The 18,108-nt window shown below is 54.1% G+C and overlaps 1 protein-coding gene across 16 annotated transcripts in view; it reads left to right on the top strand.

The window, feature by feature from the left end:
• The first annotated feature begins 1,357 nt into the window (after positions 1–1,357).
• Positions 1,358–18,108, top strand: part of CCDC155 (coiled-coil domain containing 155) — a 30,667-nt gene continuing 13,916 nt past the window's right edge. For 3 of the 16 annotated variants that reach the window (XM_009194954.3, XM_021931298.2, XM_021931301.2), the window contains exons 1-8: positions 7,575–7,842; positions 7,958–8,062; positions 8,587–8,773; positions 9,248–9,312; positions 11,433–11,499; positions 11,764–11,925; positions 12,801–12,918; positions 13,249–13,299. In XM_009194954.3, coding sequence (XP_009193218.2) covers positions 7,761–7,842; positions 7,958–8,062; positions 8,587–8,773; positions 9,248–9,312; positions 11,433–11,499; positions 11,764–11,925; positions 12,801–12,918; positions 13,249–13,299 — 837 coding nt within the window. In that variant the 5' untranslated portion in view covers positions 7,575–7,760. Of the gene's footprint in view, positions 1,463–3,089; positions 3,192–4,314; positions 4,452–5,050; positions 5,611–6,334; positions 6,986–7,572; positions 7,843–7,957; positions 8,063–8,586; positions 8,774–9,247; positions 9,313–11,432; positions 11,500–11,763; positions 11,926–12,800; positions 12,919–13,248; positions 13,300–18,108 lie in introns of those variants that run through there. The other 13 variants (XM_009194955.3, XM_003915889.4, XM_017952587.3 and 10 more) reach the window with 12 other exon arrangements.

Here is an 18,108-nt window from a genome sequence, read left to right on the forward strand (position 1 = left end):
GGATCTGCGGCTCACTGCAAGCTCATGCCTCCCGGGTTCACGCCATTCTCCTGCCTCAGCCTCCCGAGTAGCTGGGACTACAGGCCCGCCACAGCACCGGCTAGTTTTGTATTTTAGTAGAGCGGGGTTTCACCGTGTTAGCCAGGATGGTCTCGATCTCCTGACCTCGTGATCCGCCCGTCTCGGCCTCCCAAAGTGCTGGGATTACAGGCTTGAGCCACCGCGCCCGGCCCCGGCACAAATTATTAATATCCATCACCACATATCTTACATATACTAAAAAGATTGGCTGGGCATGGTGGCTCATGCCAGTAACACCAGCACTTTGGGAGGCCAAGGTAGGAGGATCATTTGAGGCCAGGAGTTCGAGACCAGCCTAACATAATAAGACCGCATTTCTCCCCCTCCAAAAAAAGACAATATTATGAACTTTATGCAAATTATTTGAAATTTTAGATAAAATGGAAAAATTCCTTGAAAACCACAACTTACCAAAAATAAAATAGAGCATCTGAATAATTGTATTTTTATAAAAGAAATAGAATTTGTAATTTAAAGTCTTTCCACAAAGAAAACTCTAGGTCCAGATGGCTGGTGACTTCTTCCAAACATATAAAAAATAAATAACATCAATCCTACACTAGCACTTCCAAAGAACAGAAAAAGAGAGAACACTTCTCCACACATTATATATCAGCATAGCCTTGTTAACAAAACCCAACAGGGATCTTACAGAAAAGAAAAGAAAAGAAAATCTGGCAATATATAGAAAGGACAGGCCGGACACCATGGCTCACGCCCGTAATCCCAGCACTTTGGGAGGCTGATGCGGGTAGATCACCTGAGGTTGGGAGTTCGGTACCAGCCCGGCCAACATGGTGAAACCCCATCTCTACTAAAAATACAAAAATTAGCCGGGTATGGTGGCGGGCGCCTATAATCCCAGCTACTCGGGAGGCTGAGGCAGGAGAATCACTTGAACCCGGGGGGCGGAGCTTGCAGTGAGCAGAGATTGCCCCACTGCACTCCAGCCTGGGCGACAGAGCGAGACTCCATCTCAAAAAAAAAAAAAGAAAGAAATAGGGGACGGACAAGGAGTCTCTCGGTTAAATTCCCCCTTCCTCGGCCCATTTCACCGAAGCCTGAAGCCGAAGAGAACACGAGCCACAGCATGGCGGGCGCAGCCATCCCCGCCTTCCACCACCAGACAGACACTCTGGGGCCACCGCCCGCTGCGCCAGCGCGCATGCGTGGCACGCGACGGCCGCCGGTGTCCACCTGCGTCTTAGGAGGAGCCCGGACGGGGAGGGGCGGGGCTCAGACGCTGCGCACGCGCACTCGCGATCCCTCGCCTCCTTTTGCTCTTTCTGGCGGGAAAAGCTCACGCACTCCTCCCCCAACTCAACTGCCGTTCGTCGTTCGTGGCCGTCGGTTGTGTCCCGAGACTAGGACGTGGCTCCAGGTGCGCCCTGCCCCGTGGCGAGGTTCCCCAGAGTGGCCCTTCCCAGCCCCTACCGAAATCCTAGTGAAGCCCCCCATATTGTGGGAGAGATTCCCCTGCGTCAGGACCCCCCAAATCCTATTAAAATCCTGACCAAGCGGGGCGTGGTGGCTCATGCCTATAATCCCAGCACTTTGGGAGGCTGAGGCGGGTGGATCTCCTGAGGTCGGGAGTTCGAGACCAGCCTGACCAACATGGAGAAACCCCATCTCTACTAAAAATACAAAAAATTAGCTGGGTGTGGTGGCAGTCGCCTGTAATCCCAGCTACTAGGGAGGCCGAGGCAGGAGAATCGCTTGAACCTGGGAGGCAGAGGTTGCGGTGAGCCGAGATCGTGCCATTGCACTCCAGCCTGAGCAACAAGAGTGAAACTCCATCTCAAAAAAAAAAAATCCTGACCACTTGGGAGGCCGAGGTGGGCAGATCACGAGGTCAGAAGATAGAGACCATCCCGGGGAAGTGAAACCATGTCTCTATAAAAAATACAAAAAATTAGTCAGGTGTAGTGGTGTGCAACTATAATCCCAGCTACTTGGGAGGCTGAGGCAGGAGAATTGCTTGTACGTGGGAGGCAGAGGTTGCAGTGAGCTGAGATCGTGCCATTGCACTCCAGCCTGGGTGACAAGAGTGAGACTCTGTCTCAAAAAAAGAATCCTGACATCCCCTCAGAAATTCTGAAAGGAGTCCACCAGAAAATCTTATAGGTGACCCCCGAAATCCTGTCAGAATCGTCTAGAAGTTCTGTCAGACTTGTCCCTCAGAGCCTGCCAGAGACTTTCCCCAAGATCCTGTTACTCTCCCCAAATCAGCAGAGATGCCTGGACTTCTGTCAGAGATCCCCAGAAATCCTGGCAGGTCCCTCCCAAACCCAGTCAGACCTCAGATTCCCTCAGAGAGCCCAGAAGTCCATCAAAGACACCCCAGAACTGGAGACCCCAAAATGCAGTCAGAGAGCCCTGCAGAAATCAAGACCCCCCAAACCCAGCCAGAGACCCCCAGAAATCCAGAGACCCCCCAAAAATCAAGACCTCCAAAATCAAGCCAGAGACCTCCAGAAATCCAGTCAGACCCCTGCAGAAATCAAGACCCCCAAAATCCAGCCAGAGACCCCAGAAATCCAGTCAGAGACCCCTGCAGAAATCAAGACCCCCAAAATCCAGAGACCCCCGAAGAAATCGAGACCCCCAAAATCCAGAGACCCCAGAAATCAAAGCCCCCAGAATCCAGTGAGCCCCCAGAAATCCAGTCAGACCCCCGCAGAAATCAAGACCCCCGAAATCCAGCCAGAGACTCCTGAAATCCAGAGACCCCCACAGAAATCGAAATCCCCAAAATCCAGCCAGACACTCCCCAGAAATTCAGCCAGAGACCCCCCCCCCCAAAACTTATCAGAGCCCTTGAAAGCCCTCCAAGGCACACACCACCCAGAGCTCCTGCCAGGGCCCCATCCTGCTTCAGTGTCCCCGTCCCAGTCCCATCAGACCCCCGAGATCAACCAACACCCTCGGGGTCCCTCAGGACTTCGTCCCAAACCCAGCCCGTGCGCCAGGACCCGGCCAAGGCCATCGCCCCCCTTTGCACCCTGCAGGGTGTTCCAGACCCTGGAAGGGCCTCTCTTCAAAGACCTGTGTTTCCAGAACGTTCCAGAAGTGCACGGTGGCAGCGGGCCCACGTGGCTTAGGGAGAGCAGGTGCTGGGGAGCTGGGTGAGGACAGGCGAGCCCAGGCTCAACTGGTGGCCCCAAGGGGCGCCCATGCCTGCTGTGATGATAGCAGCACTCAGGTCTCTCTCTAGCTCCCAGAGTGCGGCCACTAAGGCACTGGGTTGGCCTGGGTGGAATGGAGGCAGGATGGGGCCCCCTAAACTCCTGTCACTGCTTCAGTGACTGCCCAGAGCAGCCGCAAGTGGGGCTGGCAGGGATGAGGAGGAGGTGGCCTGGGCTTGGGGGACCGTGTACATTCTGAGTTGGAACCCAGGGGAGCAGCAGATTTGGGGCTGTGATGAGGAGAGACCTACGGGTTGCCCGATGGAGAGAAAAGGGACAGGAAGAGGCAGGAGCTTCAGAGACTACTCCATGCCACTCTAGCCTGAGGGACTGGAACTTAGTCCTGGGGCACTAGGGAGCCATGGGAGGGTTGGGAGCAGGGGGCGAAGCAAGATCAAACTCCCGTGAGAAGCCAGCCGGCCAAATCCAGGCTGATGTGGCAAGAACGGCAGCTGTCCAGGGCCGTGTGGGAGTCAGACACAGCCCCTCGCTTCCCGGAAAAGGCCACGCGAAGCCGAGGCAGGATGCAGGAGGGCGTCCCAGGCAGAGTCCAGCTCAGAGTGGCTGGAGCATCATGTGCGATTTGGGGTGCTGAGGTGGGCGGTCAGCCATGCAGGGCCTTGGCGTCAGGGCCAGGGTCTAGCCCGTCCCCAGGGTTCGGGGAGCCATGCAGGGGTACTGAGCAGGGGAGGGGCAGGTTGGCTCTGGGGCCCTGTGGGGACAGACTGGAGGGCAAGCCTGGGGATAGGAGGCTGGGACAAAGGCCAGGGAAGAGAACCAGGCAGCCTGGGCCAGCGATGAGCCGTGTGAAGGAAGGGAGGCATTGACACTCCCCGACCCACGCACTAGCCGCTTTGATGTCAGCCGCCTCATTCCCCAGCCCACACCTCCAATCCATAAAACAGGTCGGAGCCGAGCTGCTCAGGTCCCAGCGGGGGTGGCAAACAGGTTGTGAGGATCCAGAGGTCCTGGAGCACAGGTGGGGCCAGGCAGGCCCCGACCCTTGGTGGCTGCTCCGAGGACACCATTCCCCTGCTTCTCCTTCCAGGAGTGCGCAGGGCAGCTGGTCCTTTTCCGTCCCTCCCCGTGAAGGAGGGAGGCTGGTAGCTTTGCCAGCAGCTGCGCAGCAGCAGGGGTGGCCCATGGACCTGCCCGAGGGCCCGGTGGGTGGTCCCACTGCGGAAAGTAAGTGACTGGGACCCTGTTTGCCCCGGGGAGGGTGAGGAGGGAGACATGGGTGAATGGGCACCAGGCCGTGACTCGGGGACTTGGGAGAGGTGACTGAGGGTAGCTGAGCCTTTGCATGAGTGCAGGGTGGAAGGGAGGGAAGGGACTCTGGTGGATTAAGTGCCTACTGTATGCCCGCCCACCTGTCTGTACCCCTTATCTCCTGTGGGGAGGCTGGACTGTGTGAGAGCACAAGCAGCCGCACCCCTTACTCCTCTCAGATCGCTGCCCAGATGGTACTTCTTACTTATGTAAAGCAGTTGCCCTGTGACACTCTCTCCCCTGCCCTGCTTCACTTCTCCTCGTAGTGCTCACATCTGTCATGTTTTGTCTCTGCCTCCCCCACTAGAGCATGAGCTCCACAAGGCAGCGTCTGTTTTATTCACTCTGGTATTCCCAGTCCCTAGAGCAGCACTGTCCTGTGGAAGTACAATATGAGCCACATACGTAATTTAATAGTTTTTAAAAGAAAAAAGGAACAGGTGAAATGAATGGTAATAATAGATTTTCCTTATATACCCAGAGTAATACGCCCTATGTATTATATATATAAAATATATCCAGTCTATAGCCAATATAAAAATGTATTCAGATATTCTCTTTTTTTCATACTAAGTCCTCAAGATCTAGCGTGTACTTTACACTAACAGAGCATTTCAATCCACACTCGCCTCAGCTGAGGTGCTCCAGAAGGAGAGACTGCCTTATTGGTTGGGACCCCAGAGCAACTCCTGACTCATCGTAGGCGCTCAGTTACTGTTGAACGAACGGATGGATACAGGCTGAATGGGTGTGAAAGGCGGCTTCAGGGGGTGGGGAGGAGGCACTGGCATTGCCTCTCTGAAACTCATCTGCCAAGTGAGAGAGCCCAGTCTGATGGGGATGGCAGGGCCCCTTTCTTAGAGGCTCCCAGGCATCCACAGCACAGCCTGCGTCTTTTTCTACAAAGCCCCAGGCCTCAGGAGGCTTTCCAGATAGGAGGGTCAGAGGCAGACACCAGGGTGTGGGAACCAGAGGACAGGCCATCTAAACTTCACCTGCACCAGCAGAGGGCGTGCAGCCACCGGGATCTGGGTGGCAAGGGCTGAGCCAGCTTCCAGAGTCTCCGGAAGGAAAGGTAGGAACACACCCAGAAGGAGAGGTGGAGACAGAGGAAGGCAGAGGGAAAAAGAAAGAGCAGAGAAAGGAAATAGAAGGCTTAGGGAATGGAGAGTGGCTGAGATATGGGAAGGGAAGCACAGAGACTGAGATACAGGAAAGAAAATGGGGACAAGGGACATGGAGGCACAGAGACAGGACATGGGGAAGAGAGACTGGGAGAAAGATAGAAAGAGCCAAAGAGAAATGTAAAGAAGAGGCAAGGACAGAGACATAGAGGAGAGAGAGAGACACAGAGGAAGGAGATCTTTCTCAGGAACAGGAATGACATCTCCCTGGGGGAATCCTGGGATGCGACTTCAGACACATGCTGATCCTCAGAGCCAGCACGACCTGACGCCAGTCCTGAGTTCTATTCCCAGCTTCGCTCGCTCTGGCAAGCCCCCCTGGGTGAACGATCTCATTGGGCCTCACGATCCTTGTTCATGTAACATGAGAACAACAGTGAGGGGGCTGGGTACGGTGGCTCCCGCCTGTAATCCCAGCACTTTGGGAGGCCAAGGTGGGCGGATCACTTGAGGTCAGGAGTTCAAGACCAGCCTTGCCAACAGGGTGAAACCCCATCTCTACTAAAAATACAAAAATTAGCTGGGCCTGGTGGCAGGCACTTGCAATCCCAGCTACTCGGGAGGCTGAGGCAGGAGAATTGGTTGAACCCCAGAGGCAGAAGTTTCAGTGAGCGGAGATTTCGCTACTGCACTCCAGCCTGGGTACCACAGCAAGACTCCGTCTCAAAAAAAAAGACAGCGAGAGGAGGAAAACAGACTGGGGCTAAAGCCCTGGTCTTCCCTAACTGTGAGTTCACACGCCCCTTCCCAAGGGCCAAACCTAGGAGCGCGGGTTCAAGCCAGAGGGAATGTAAATGTCACGCACTGCAAAGAACCCAGGAAGAGCTAGAGGGATGAGAAAGTTGACTCATATGTTAAACGGGGTGACTTTTGCTGAGTTCTTAGTTTCTCTATGCTTTAGTCCCCTCATTTGTAAAGTAGGGATTATAATAGCATCAATTATTAATATGCTACTAGACAGTTCATGTAAAGTGCCCAGAAAAGGCCAGGCACCTACTAAATGCTCAATAAGTGTTCAATTCTATTCTTGAGTCCCCACCACGTGCCAGGCCCTCTGCCAAAGCCCTTCTAGATTTTATCTCATTTTCTCTCTAGGAAAGAGGTAACACCAACCCCATTTTCCAGAGGAAGAAACCGAGGCCCAAGAGAAGTTGAGTCCATTGCCCCAAGTGCCGCCACTTGTCTGAGGCCAAGCCTTAGTTACCCCCTGGATCTACCCAGTCCTGCAGCCTGTGCTCAGTGAGCTGCTGCACCCAGCTGTTCAAGGTCAGGGCAGGGAGCCTAGAAGGTCACTTCCAGCCCTGGGAGGGAGGCTGGGCCAGTCCCAGTGGCTTCTGCAGTTGAGGATCTCTTCCTATGTCATGGAGCATTTGTTGAGCACCTACTATGTGCAGGTGTTGTGGCTACAACAGTAGACAAATAAACCCCAAGACGTGTGTGTGTGTGTGTGTGTGTGTGTACACATGTGTGCTTCACATACACAGAGCTAACTCAGCCCTGGTGAGGAGGATCACTCTACCCACCCACCCCCCATTTTACCAGTAGGGAAACTGAGGTTCTGAGAGAACAGACTTGCCCACAGATGTGCAGCTGGACTCTGCACCCAGGTCTATGTGACACACGCATATGGTTTGATCCAGCTCATAGCCATTCCCTCACTGCCCACCCTGCCTGGTTTACCCCATCCCTTCATGTCTCAGCCCCCGGCCATGGGCTCCAATGATGCCAGCCTCGCCTTAGGGATGCAGGGAGGAGAGAGACCGGGTCCCCAGGGTGGGCTGGGAGACCGGAGATGCAGCAGGCGGGATCGATCTGGGCTGCCCACGCATTATTGGATTGTTCCTGGCTCCTGGGCCCCCCTTCACTCTCAGCTCCTCCCAGAATCCTCTCTTCTTTGCCCTCCCCCGCCCTGTCCTTTTCTGAGTCCAGCCTGGGAGGCTGGAGAGGAGAGGAGGAAAGGGTGATCTCAGAGTGTCCTTCTCTGGGCTCCTAAGCCAATTGGACACAAAAAGACAGCCGGGGGGACTTCCTGGTCTGAAAGATGGGGGGAAGTAACTCAGAGATCCTCACATTGTTGCCCCTTCCTGAAGCTTCCTGCTGTTCCCCGCTGGCCCTAACTCTAGGTGCTCTGAGTGAATTCCCTCCCCTCTGCAGAGCCCAGGAGGCTGAGGACCAGGGGTCACCCCTCTTCCTTCCTCATTCTTCTCACTGGTGAGCTGAACCCTTTTGTCTCCCCAGTGTACCTCTGGGAGCAGCCTGAGGAGGCAAGGCTGGGGATGCCGGTCAGCTTGGAGGAGCAAATACTCAACTCCACATTCGAAGCTTGTGACCCTCAGAGGACAGGTGGTGGGGCAGGAGGGGTGCTGGGGACCAGCGCGGGTGGGAGAGGGGTGGAGGCTGGGAACTGGGGAGCCTCAGGGAGAAGACTGGGCTAGGGTCCCTCTTGGGGGTATTGCAGGAACAAAGTAGGTGATTTTGGGAAGCTTCAGGAAGAAGAAAGTGGATAACAGAGTGAAGGCCTTTTAGAATGAGGAAAACCTGGGGGACATTGATGGAAGAGGGTAGAGTTTTGGGGTCGTGGGATGGGGGAGGGAGGCAGCCACCATGGTGGAGTGGGGCATGGCTGGTGCTGTCCCCATGTCCATCCCCTTTGGTTCACCTTGTGATAGGGGGATGACTGGGCCCCATTTCCAGGTGAAAAAGTAGACTCAGAGGAGGGGAAAGGGCTTGCCCAGTGTGTCTCCACTGGGCTATGGAGCAGGAGTGCCACCAGCCTAGCCAGTGACATCCTGCTCCCAAGCTGCTGCCAGTCCATACCTACCACTCCCCACTTGCCCCAGACCCCCTCACTGCATGCTCTGTCCCAGGCACTGTGGCTGTGACCCAGGTGCTGGCCTACCTGGAGGCGGTGACAGGCCAGGGCCCCCAGGATGCACGCCTCCAAACATTGGCCAACAGCCTGGACCCCAATGGGGAGGGCCCTAACGCCACTGTGGACTTGGACACTTTCCTAGTTGTCATGCGTGACTGGATTGCTGCCTGTCAGCTACATGGGTGAGTCCCCACACCTTCATCCTCCTCTGGGAAGTCCTTCCTAAGATCTAACCTCATACCTGCTTACTGGAGCCAGCATCCTTTAGGCCCAAGGACCTACTGTGTTTGGAACAAGGCTGTGGAGAGAAAAATGAAGAGATGGGATTCAGAGGGGGTAGATAGGGAGTCTGAGGACAAAATAATTTGGATGAGGAGGCAGAGGGGGTCTGGGAGACAAATAAAATGGGGCTAGAGAAGGGAGGAGCTTGGGGCTGACAGAGGTCCCTCGCCATCCCTTCACCCAACCCACTCCTTGCCCCTCCTGCTTTTCCATCTGGCCGCAGGCACTTGCCATCTGGCCTCACCCTCCTACCCTGTGGTGCCAGCTCTCACCTGACCCGGTCCCCTCCTCCCACCTGCAATCTCCCTGCCTGTGGCTGGTGAGGACTGAGGGGCGGCTACAGTGGGGCTCTAAGCCTCATCCCTTTGATACAGGGGATTAGAGCTGGAAGAGGAGACCGCCTTCCAGGGAGCCCTGACCTCCCAGCAACTGCCATCTGGTGAGATTGCTATATATAGAATGAAGCAGGCAGGCCCTGGGTCAGACAGTGTGGGAACTTACCACCCAGGGCAGAGCAAGGGATAGGGTGGGAACCAGGGACCTTTACTGTAGCCTAGAGCTGTGAGTGTGACTTTCTAGGTCCTCCGTCCCTTCCTTCCCTGAGCTTTGGGGTTTTTTTCTTCAGAGGATGGTTTCCAACTCTTCCTCCTCACACCAGCCCTATCAGAGAGGCCTACAAGGCCCCACCTACCTCTGCTCCATCATCATTAACATCACCTCCTCCTCACTCTAGTCCAGGCATTCGCAGGCCCACTGGTCTTGCTGCCCTTCCTCGAATGTGCCCCACTTCTGCCCAGCTCAGGCCCTTGCTCAGACTGTTCCCCTCCACTCCTCACTCCCCAACCCCCTAGCCTTTTTTTTTTTTTTTTTTTAAGATAGAGTTTCGCTCTTGTTGCCCAGGCTGGAGTGCAATGACGCGATCTCAGCTCACCGCCACCTCCGCCTCCTGGGTTCAAGCGATTCTCCTGCCTCAGCCTTCCGAGTAGCTGGGATTACAGGCATACGCCACCACGCCCAGCTAATTTTGTATTTTTCGTAGAGACGAGGTTTCTCCATGTTGGTCAGGCTGGTCTTGAACTCCCAACCTCAGGTGATCCACCTGCCTCAGCCTCCCAAAGTGCTGGGATTACAGGCGTGAGCCACCGCTCCAGGCCGTTATCCTTCACACCTCTGGCAAAGGGGAAGCCCTGGTATGCCCCTGGCTAGAGTTCCCTGCTTCCCATGCTCACTCCTAGACTTGTAGGCCTTTCCATTGGAACATCTACCTGCAAAGGAAATCTGATTATCTAGTTAGCCACCGGCGCCTGGGTTTAGTTGGCTGGTTTGCTCACCATTATATCCCCAGGACCTCACACATAGGAGGTGCTTCATAAAAAAGTGGTGGTCATGGACCGGGCGCGGTGGCTCACTCCTGTAATCCCAGCACTTTGGGAGGCCGAGGCGGGCGGATCACGAGGTCAGGAGATTGAGACCATCCTGGCTAACACGGTGAAACCCCGTCTCTACTAAAAATACAAAAAATTAGCCAGGTGAGGTGGCGGGGCCTGTAGTCCCAGCTTCTCGGGAGGCTTCTCGGGAGACTGGCATGAACCCAGGAGGCGGAGCTTACAGTGAGCCGAGATCACGCCACCGCACTCCAGCCTGGGCGACAGAGCAAGACTCCGTCTCAAAAAAAAAAAAAAAAAAAAAAGTGGTCATGATTACAGCCGTGAGCCTGTAATCCCAGCATTTTGGAAGTCCAAGGTGGGAAGAACATTTGAGCCCAGTAGTTTGAGACCAGCCTGGGCAACATAGTGAGACACCATCTCTACTAAAAATAAAAAATTAGCTGAGTGTGGTGGCATATACCTGTGGTCCCAGCCGGGACACTGAGACAGGAGGATCGCTTGAGCCTGAGAGGTTAAAGCTGCAGTGAGCCGTGATTACACCACTGCACTCCAGCCTGGGCAATAGAGCAGGATCCTGTCTTTAAAAATAAAAGGTGGTCATGTTCCATTTCTCTAACCATACAAAAAAAGGTGGGGAGGGAAGGAAGTTCTCTTCAACCTCCTTCATCAGGCTTGGGGGCCCAGGGAGGGCTGCGAGCAGAGGAGGGACTAGAGGCCAGGAGGCCAGAGAAGAGGCTGTGGTGAGGGTCCAAGAGGAGAAAGCAAGGGCCGGGGTGTGGAGACAGAGAGGAGGGGTGGAGCAGAGAGTCAGGGGCAGGAGGAAGAAGTCTGCGCTCTGCTGGACTGGGGGTGACAGGGAGAGAGGGAGCCAGGTCCGCCCAGTGGCTGGGTGGTTGGTGGGGGATCTGGGAAGGGGAAGGTGAAGTGCTGCGCAGTGTTGGGTGTAAAGAATGTGGGGGGTTGGGGTTATCTGGGAGATCCAGCCTGAGCTCAAGGTAGAAGACAAGCAAGAGGGCTTTACAGTAGGTATAACTGCAGCCCCTAAAGCCCATGAGATCCTCCAGAGCACAGACAAGGGTGGAGCCAGACAGAGACCAACCTCATGGCCCTGGGGCACCTCACATTTAAGGGTAACAGGGAGGCCAACACCCTCTTGTCTGTCTCCCTCCAGGATGCCCAGAAGCTGAGGAGCCAGCCAACTTGGAGAGCTTCGGAGACGAAGACCCCAGACCCGAGCTGTACCTATCCTCACAGCCCTCCCTGACCCTCCTGCCCACGCCCTGTCCCCTCCAGCCTGCCGAGGCCTGGGTAGGGCTTGGGATCCTTCAGGGAAATGAGTGAGGGACGGAGCTTTGCCGAAAGTTCAGGGAGAGCAGAGGAGTCTCTCTCCTGTTTCTCTCTCCCTAAAAGAGCCACATCTCCCCACCACCAGCACCTACCTCAACCTGGGGAAATGAGGCAGGGGCTGTGGACAGTGACCTGAACCCCTTCCTTGCCCCTAGGCAAGCCACAGCTGACCTGCTGAGCAGCCTGGAGGACCTGGAGCTCAGCAACCAACGTCTGGCTGGGGAGAATGCCAAACTCCAGCGGAGCGTGGAGACAGCTGAGGAGGGGTCGGCACGCCTTGGGGAGGAGATCTTGGCTCTGCGCAAGCAGCTTCGCAGGTGGGCTTGACCCCACATCCACCCTCCCCAGCGCCCCTGCCTCCATCCTGCCTGCAGAACTGGCCTCTATCTCCCATGCTCGCTGTCTGCATCCTGCTCTGTCTTTGACTCTGTACCTGTCCTTTCTTTTCCCTTTTCTGTTTTTTATCTTTTGTGTCTCTCTGGTTCTTATCTCTCAGCCTGTTTTGGTCTTTTTATCTTTCCTTGGAGGAGGGTTCAGACTTCTCTCTCTCTCTCTCTTTTTTTTTTCTTTTTTTTTTTTTTTTGAGACAGAGTCTCACTCTTTCACCCAGGCTAGAGAGCAGTGGGCGTGATCACAGCTCACTGTAACCTCTGCCTCTGGGCTCAAGCGATCCTCCCACCTCAGCCTCCCAAGTAGCCACAGGCCCACCACACTGCCTGGCTAATTTTGTTTTATTTTTTATAGAAATGAGGTCTCACTGTGTTGCCCATGCTGGTCTCAAACTCCTGGGCTCCAGCCATCCTCTCGCCTTATCATCCCAAAGTGCTGGGAGTACAGGCCTGAGCCACTGCACCCAGGCTAGATTTCTCTGTTTATTCTTTTCCTCTCTCTGATTCTTCATGTCATTTGCCCTTTCGTCCCTCTGTGCTTTGTCATTCTTCATGTTTATCATGGTCTCCCTGTTCTGGTCCCCCACTCTCTCTAGGTCTCTTTCCCACCTCCTCCTCTTTTAGGTCAAAACTGGGTCTCTGTGCCCCCACCAGGTCTCTTTCTCCTCTTTTCTCTCTGGGTCTCTGTCCCTGCCCACCACCTGGGATCTCTCTGTTGTTAGTGTCTCTCAGAATGGATCTGTCTCTGTGCTTCTCTGCCTTCCTCTCTCTCATATGGCTCATCCACCCCCACCCCCATTCAGTACCCAGCAGGCTCTGCAGTTTGCCAAGGCCGTGGATGAGGAGCTGGAGGACCTAAAGACTCTGGCCAGGAGCCTGGAGGAACAGAATCGCAGCCTTCTGGCCCAAGCCCGGCAGGCGGTGGGTCTGACCCAGGGGAAAGAAGGTGCCCTCTCTCATTGTTTCCTGGAGTCAGAGCGGCAGTGTGACTATGGAGTAGGAAGGGGCAGAGGCCACCTGGCTTTCTCCCTCTCTCCAGGCCCTGCTCACCCTAGACTTTTTCAATCTTACCTGCCATCCTTCTCATGACAAAGGAGACAGCAGGAGCCATTAGGGCTTCCCAGACCCATTCCCCCAACCCTGTCCTTCAATAACCGAGGTCCTGGTTGTGTTCTCAGGGGTGGGAGAAGGGCAACATGGGGGCAAGGAGGCTGGAAATGAAGCCTTTGTCCTCTCTCTGGGGTTGGTCAGGAAAAGGAGCAGCAGCATCTGGTGGCTGAGATGGAGACTCTGCAGGAGGAGGTGAGTGGAGGCCCAGCACCCACCCCCACCCCTTCCCTAGTCCTTAGGGTCTTCTTGACACCTCTCCCTTCTGCCCCCAACACCCCAGCAGCCTGCCACCAAACAACCTTCAGCCGGCTTGGGGAGACCTCAGAATGTCAGTAGTGTGGGAATGTCCCTGAGGTTACACCACACTGTGAGAACTACCATGCTTGACGAGAGTGTGGGGCATGGGGTCAGCCTACACGGGTTCAGGCTGAGGCCACCTACATAAGCGTGGACCAGTCCCTCCCTTCTCTGTGCCTTGGTTGCCTTGCCTATAAAGATGAACAAAACAATGGCATCTGTCTCATTGGGTTGTGTGAGACTTCAACTAGAGGATACTTGTAAAGTCTTGGGCATGAGGTAGGACCCATAGGATGTGCTCACTAACAGTTAGCTCGCTGGGCGCGGTGGCTCAAGCCTGTAATCCCAGCACTTTGGGAGGCCGAGACGGGCAGATCACAAGGTCAGGAGATCGAGACCATCCTGGCTAACACGGTGAAACCCCGTCTCTACTGAAAAATACAAAAAACTAGCTGGGCGAGGTGGCGGGCGCCTGTAGTCCCAGCTACTCGGGAGGCTGAGGCAGGAGAATGGCGTGAACCCGGGAGGCAGAGCTTGCAGTGAGCTGAGATCCGGCCACAGCACTCCAGCCTGGGCGACAGAGCGAGACTCCGTCTCAAAAAAAAAAAAAAAAAAACAGTTAGCTCGCATTGTTTCTATATTTGTATTTTTTTTACAGTGAATAAAACAGCCAGGCACAGTGACTGATGCCTGGAATCCCAGCACTTTGGAAGGACTAGGTGGGTGGACCCCTTTAGCCTAGGAGTTCAAGACCATCCCAGGCAACATGGCAAAACCTCGTCTCTACAAAAAATAGAAAAATAAGCCAGGCATGGTAGTGTGCACCTGTAGTCCAGCCACTCAGGAGGCTGAGGTGGGAAGACTGCACGAGCCCGGGAGACAGGTTGTGGTGAAGGTAAGGCCATCACTGCATTTCCAGCCTGGGTGACAGGGCGAGCCTCTCAAAAAAAAAAATTGAAGTCAACCTTGGGTTGTGAATCTCATCTTGCCATTTTACGTAGAGCAGCCTTTAAGCATGTGACTTCTTCTCAAGCCTTTACTTTTTTTTTTTTTTTGAGGCAATCTCGCTCTGTCGCCCAGGCACAGATGTAATGGATCTCAGCTCACTGCAAGCTCCGCCTCAGGTTTCGCCATTCTCACCTCAGCCTCCCGAGTAGCTGGGACTACAGGTGCCCGCTCCCTCACCCGGCTAGTTTTTGTGTTTTAGTAGAGACGGGGTTTCACCGTGTTAGCCAGGATGGTCTCGATCTCCTGACCTCGTGATCCGCCCGTCTCAGCCTCCCAAAGTGCTAGGATTACAGGCTTGAGCCACCGCGCCCGGCCTCAAGCCTTTACCTTTACTTTCTTTTCTTTTTTGAGACAGAGTTTCATTCTTGTTGCCCAGGCTGAAGCACAATGGCGTGATCTCAGCTCATCTCAAGGTTCAAGTGATCTCAGCTCACCTCCCGGTTCAAGTGATTCTCCTGCCTCAGCCTCCCGAGTAGCTGGGATTACAGACATGTGCCACCACGCCTGGCTAATTTTGTTTTTTTATTGTTGTTGTTGTTGTTTCAGTCGAGACGGGGTTTTTCCATGTTGGTCAGGCTGGTCTCGAACTCTCGACCTCAGGTGATCTGCCCACCTCAGCCTCCCAAAATGCTGGGATTACAGACGTGAGCCACTGCACCCGGCCTACTTTTATTTTCTAAGAACTGGAAGAAGGGTATCTGTTCAGTAGGCTTGTTCTGGGGATTGACAGCATTTCACTGAGGGACTAGCAAACAATATGAAGAGACCCAGTTCAGCTTCACATTTAATTCAAGCCCCGTTCCATCTGAGACAGAAAAACATCATCTTAGTTCATTCGGGGCCCACCTAAGTCTTTTTAGATTGAAACAAACTCATCAATTGACAATGAAACCTGTCACCACCCCCCACCTCAAGGTGGTATCTAAGTTGCAGGAGACTGACGAAGGAGCCAAGTGCGCTAGGAAGCTGCTGGTCCTCACTCAATGTTTCTTCTCTCTGCTGTTCATGAGATTGATGGTTTTTGTACAAACGTTTGTCACCACTGTGTGCTGGCATCCAGTGCAAGGCCCACATTACCTTTGGATCTCTGGGCATACCATCCTCTTCATCTTCTGGTGGTGATCCCTCATCCGGGCTGGGACTCTCACTCCACCACTTCCACACCCTTCCAGAGCCACGGAGGTGGTTTAGCTGCTTTCCTGTGAAAGGGAAGAGGCTGGGGTCGCTGTCCACAGCCTCTGCCTCATTTCCCCAGGTCGGAGTGGGTGCTTATGGTGGGGAGATGTGGCTTCTCTGGGGCAAGAGAAACAGAAGAGAGACTCCTCTGGTGTCCCTGAGCTGTTAGCAAAGTTGCTGTCCCTCGCTCATTTTCCTGAAGGATCCCAAACCCCACCCAGGCCTTGACAAACCGGAGAGCACAGGGCTGGGGTGGGCAGAGGTCTGGAGACAACCCACCAGTGAGGCCTCTGCTTTCACAAGAAAGTAGCATCTCTATTATTCTCACACCGTGATGACTCTGAGAGTGCTCTGGGAAGTGCACGCAAGGCCTGTCAGATCCCAAGACGTCCAGGGCTCTGTGGTTCTCCATCCATTCCCTCCACCCCTCATCGCTAGCCCTGGGTTAGGGGAAAACTCTGGGCTTGTTTTCAGCTTATTCTCTTCTCTGACTGTCCTGCATGCCACCCCCAGCTCTAAGGATCTCTGCCTAGTCCAGGTAGATCATGTATTCCCAAAAAAAAATTTGTCCTACATGTACGGTATGTTTTTTACACTGAAATCCAAACACTTTTTGCTATTTTCTGGCTCTTCCATGAAAACTCACCCCCTTGAGGCAATGGGAACCTCACAGCAGGATGACTCTACCGTGTGAGACATGGAGTGCAGGCAGGATGTGACAGTTTATTTCAGAACATCCCTTTTTAAGAATGAAAAACTTGCCAGCCACGGTGGCTCACACCTGTAATCCCAGCACTTTGGGAGGCCGAGGTGGGTGGATCACCTGAGATCAGGAGTTCGAGACCAGCCTGGCCAACATGGTGAAACCCCGTCTCTACTAAAATACAAAAATCAGCCGGGTGTGGTGGTGCACACCTGTAATCCCAGCTACTCGGGAGGCTGAGGCAGGAGAACCGCTTGAACCCGGGAGGCAGAGGTTGCAGTGAGCCAAGATTGCACCAGTGCACTCCAGCCTGGGTGACAGAGCAAGACTCCATCTCAAAAAAAAAAAAAATTTCTGGCTCAGCATGGTGGCTCACACCTGTAATCCCAACACTTTGGGAGGCCAAAGCAAGACTGCTTAGGCCAGAAGTTTGAGACCAACCTAGGCAACATAGTGAGAGCCCGTCTCTACAAAATAAAAAAACAAAAAAAGTAAATAGAAGAATGAAAGGCCAGGCACAGTGGCTCACGCTTGTAATCCCAGCACTTTGGGAGGCCGAGATGGGTGGATCATTTGAGGTCAGGAGTTCAAAACCAGCCTGACCAACATGCTGAAACCCCGCCTCTACTAAAAATATAAAAATTAGCCAGGCATAGGGGCAGGCATCTGTAGTCCCAGCTACTTGAGAGGCTGAGGCAGGGAAATCGCTTGAACCCGGGAGGCAGAGGTTGCAGTGACCTGAGATTGTGCCTCACTGTACTGTAGCCTGGGTGACAGAGCGAGATCCTGTCTCAAAAAAAAGAATGAAAAACTTTCCCTGAAGCCCCCTGGCAGAACTTCCTGCATTACAGTTCACTGCCATTCAACCATTATAACCAGACTACATGGGTAATATGGCCACTGACAGGTCCAGAACGTTTTTGGCTCCAGGGAACAAAGAAATGATGGCTTCAATCTGCAGGACACTCATTTCCTTAACCAGAGGTTTAGAAGAAGGTGTTCTCTGGGAAGAAGGTGGTCTCTGAGTGGTTTGGTGGCTCCCTGGCTGCCTGTGGCCTCATGATTGCAGATGACTGCAGCAGCTCCAATCTCATGTTCTCATTCAAAGTAGGAAAACGTGGTGCAAAGGGGAGCCAGGAAATGCCCCTCTCATGGCTCTTTTCATCAGAAGCCTCTCACCCCACCCCCAGCAGCTCTTACATCTCACTGGCCAGAACTGGATCACATAACACCCCCAGCTGCAAGGGAGCCCAGGAGGATATCTGACCTTTTTCAGCCTCTAGAGTGGCAGGTGAACAAGTGAGAAGGGGTGAGAATGACTGCTGGGTTAGCTCACCAGCTGAGCTTCCTGCATCTGCCAAGATTTCCACCTTGACTCACTCCCATGGCTGGGGCTGGGACCCATCTACCCTCAGACAGAGAGAGTAGATCCCTCGACAAAAGCAGAAGGAGTAAGCAGGGTAAATAGCAACCAGCAGTCTCATCTCTGCCTCCTCCCCACCAGGAAGGCTTGCTGCCAGGTCGAGTGCCTTGAGCAGCGTCTGGGACACCCTCGGCCCTCTGGAGCTATTCTTGGTTCCCTCCCCTCTACCTTCCCCCTCCACACAGCTGCCTACAGAGCATCTATAGATTGAGTTCTCAAGTTACAGTAGAATAATGCTGGAGTAACAAGATACTCAGACACTGAAGATCCAGGCAGCCTTCCTATGGAGAACCTACAGAGCTGGCTCAGGTTACTGCAGAAGGAGGCAGGAGCAGCTGAGTAACCAGGTTCCCTGCCGAGTGGCCCAGGATCTGGCCTGCAAATCCCTACCAGG

The sequence above is a fragment of the Papio anubis genome, chromosome 20, assembly GCF_008728515.1.
Source record: "Papio anubis isolate 15944 chromosome 20, Panubis1.0, whole genome shotgun sequence".
In the NCBI taxonomy this organism is placed as follows: domain Eukaryota; kingdom Metazoa; phylum Chordata; class Mammalia; order Primates; family Cercopithecidae; genus Papio; species Papio anubis.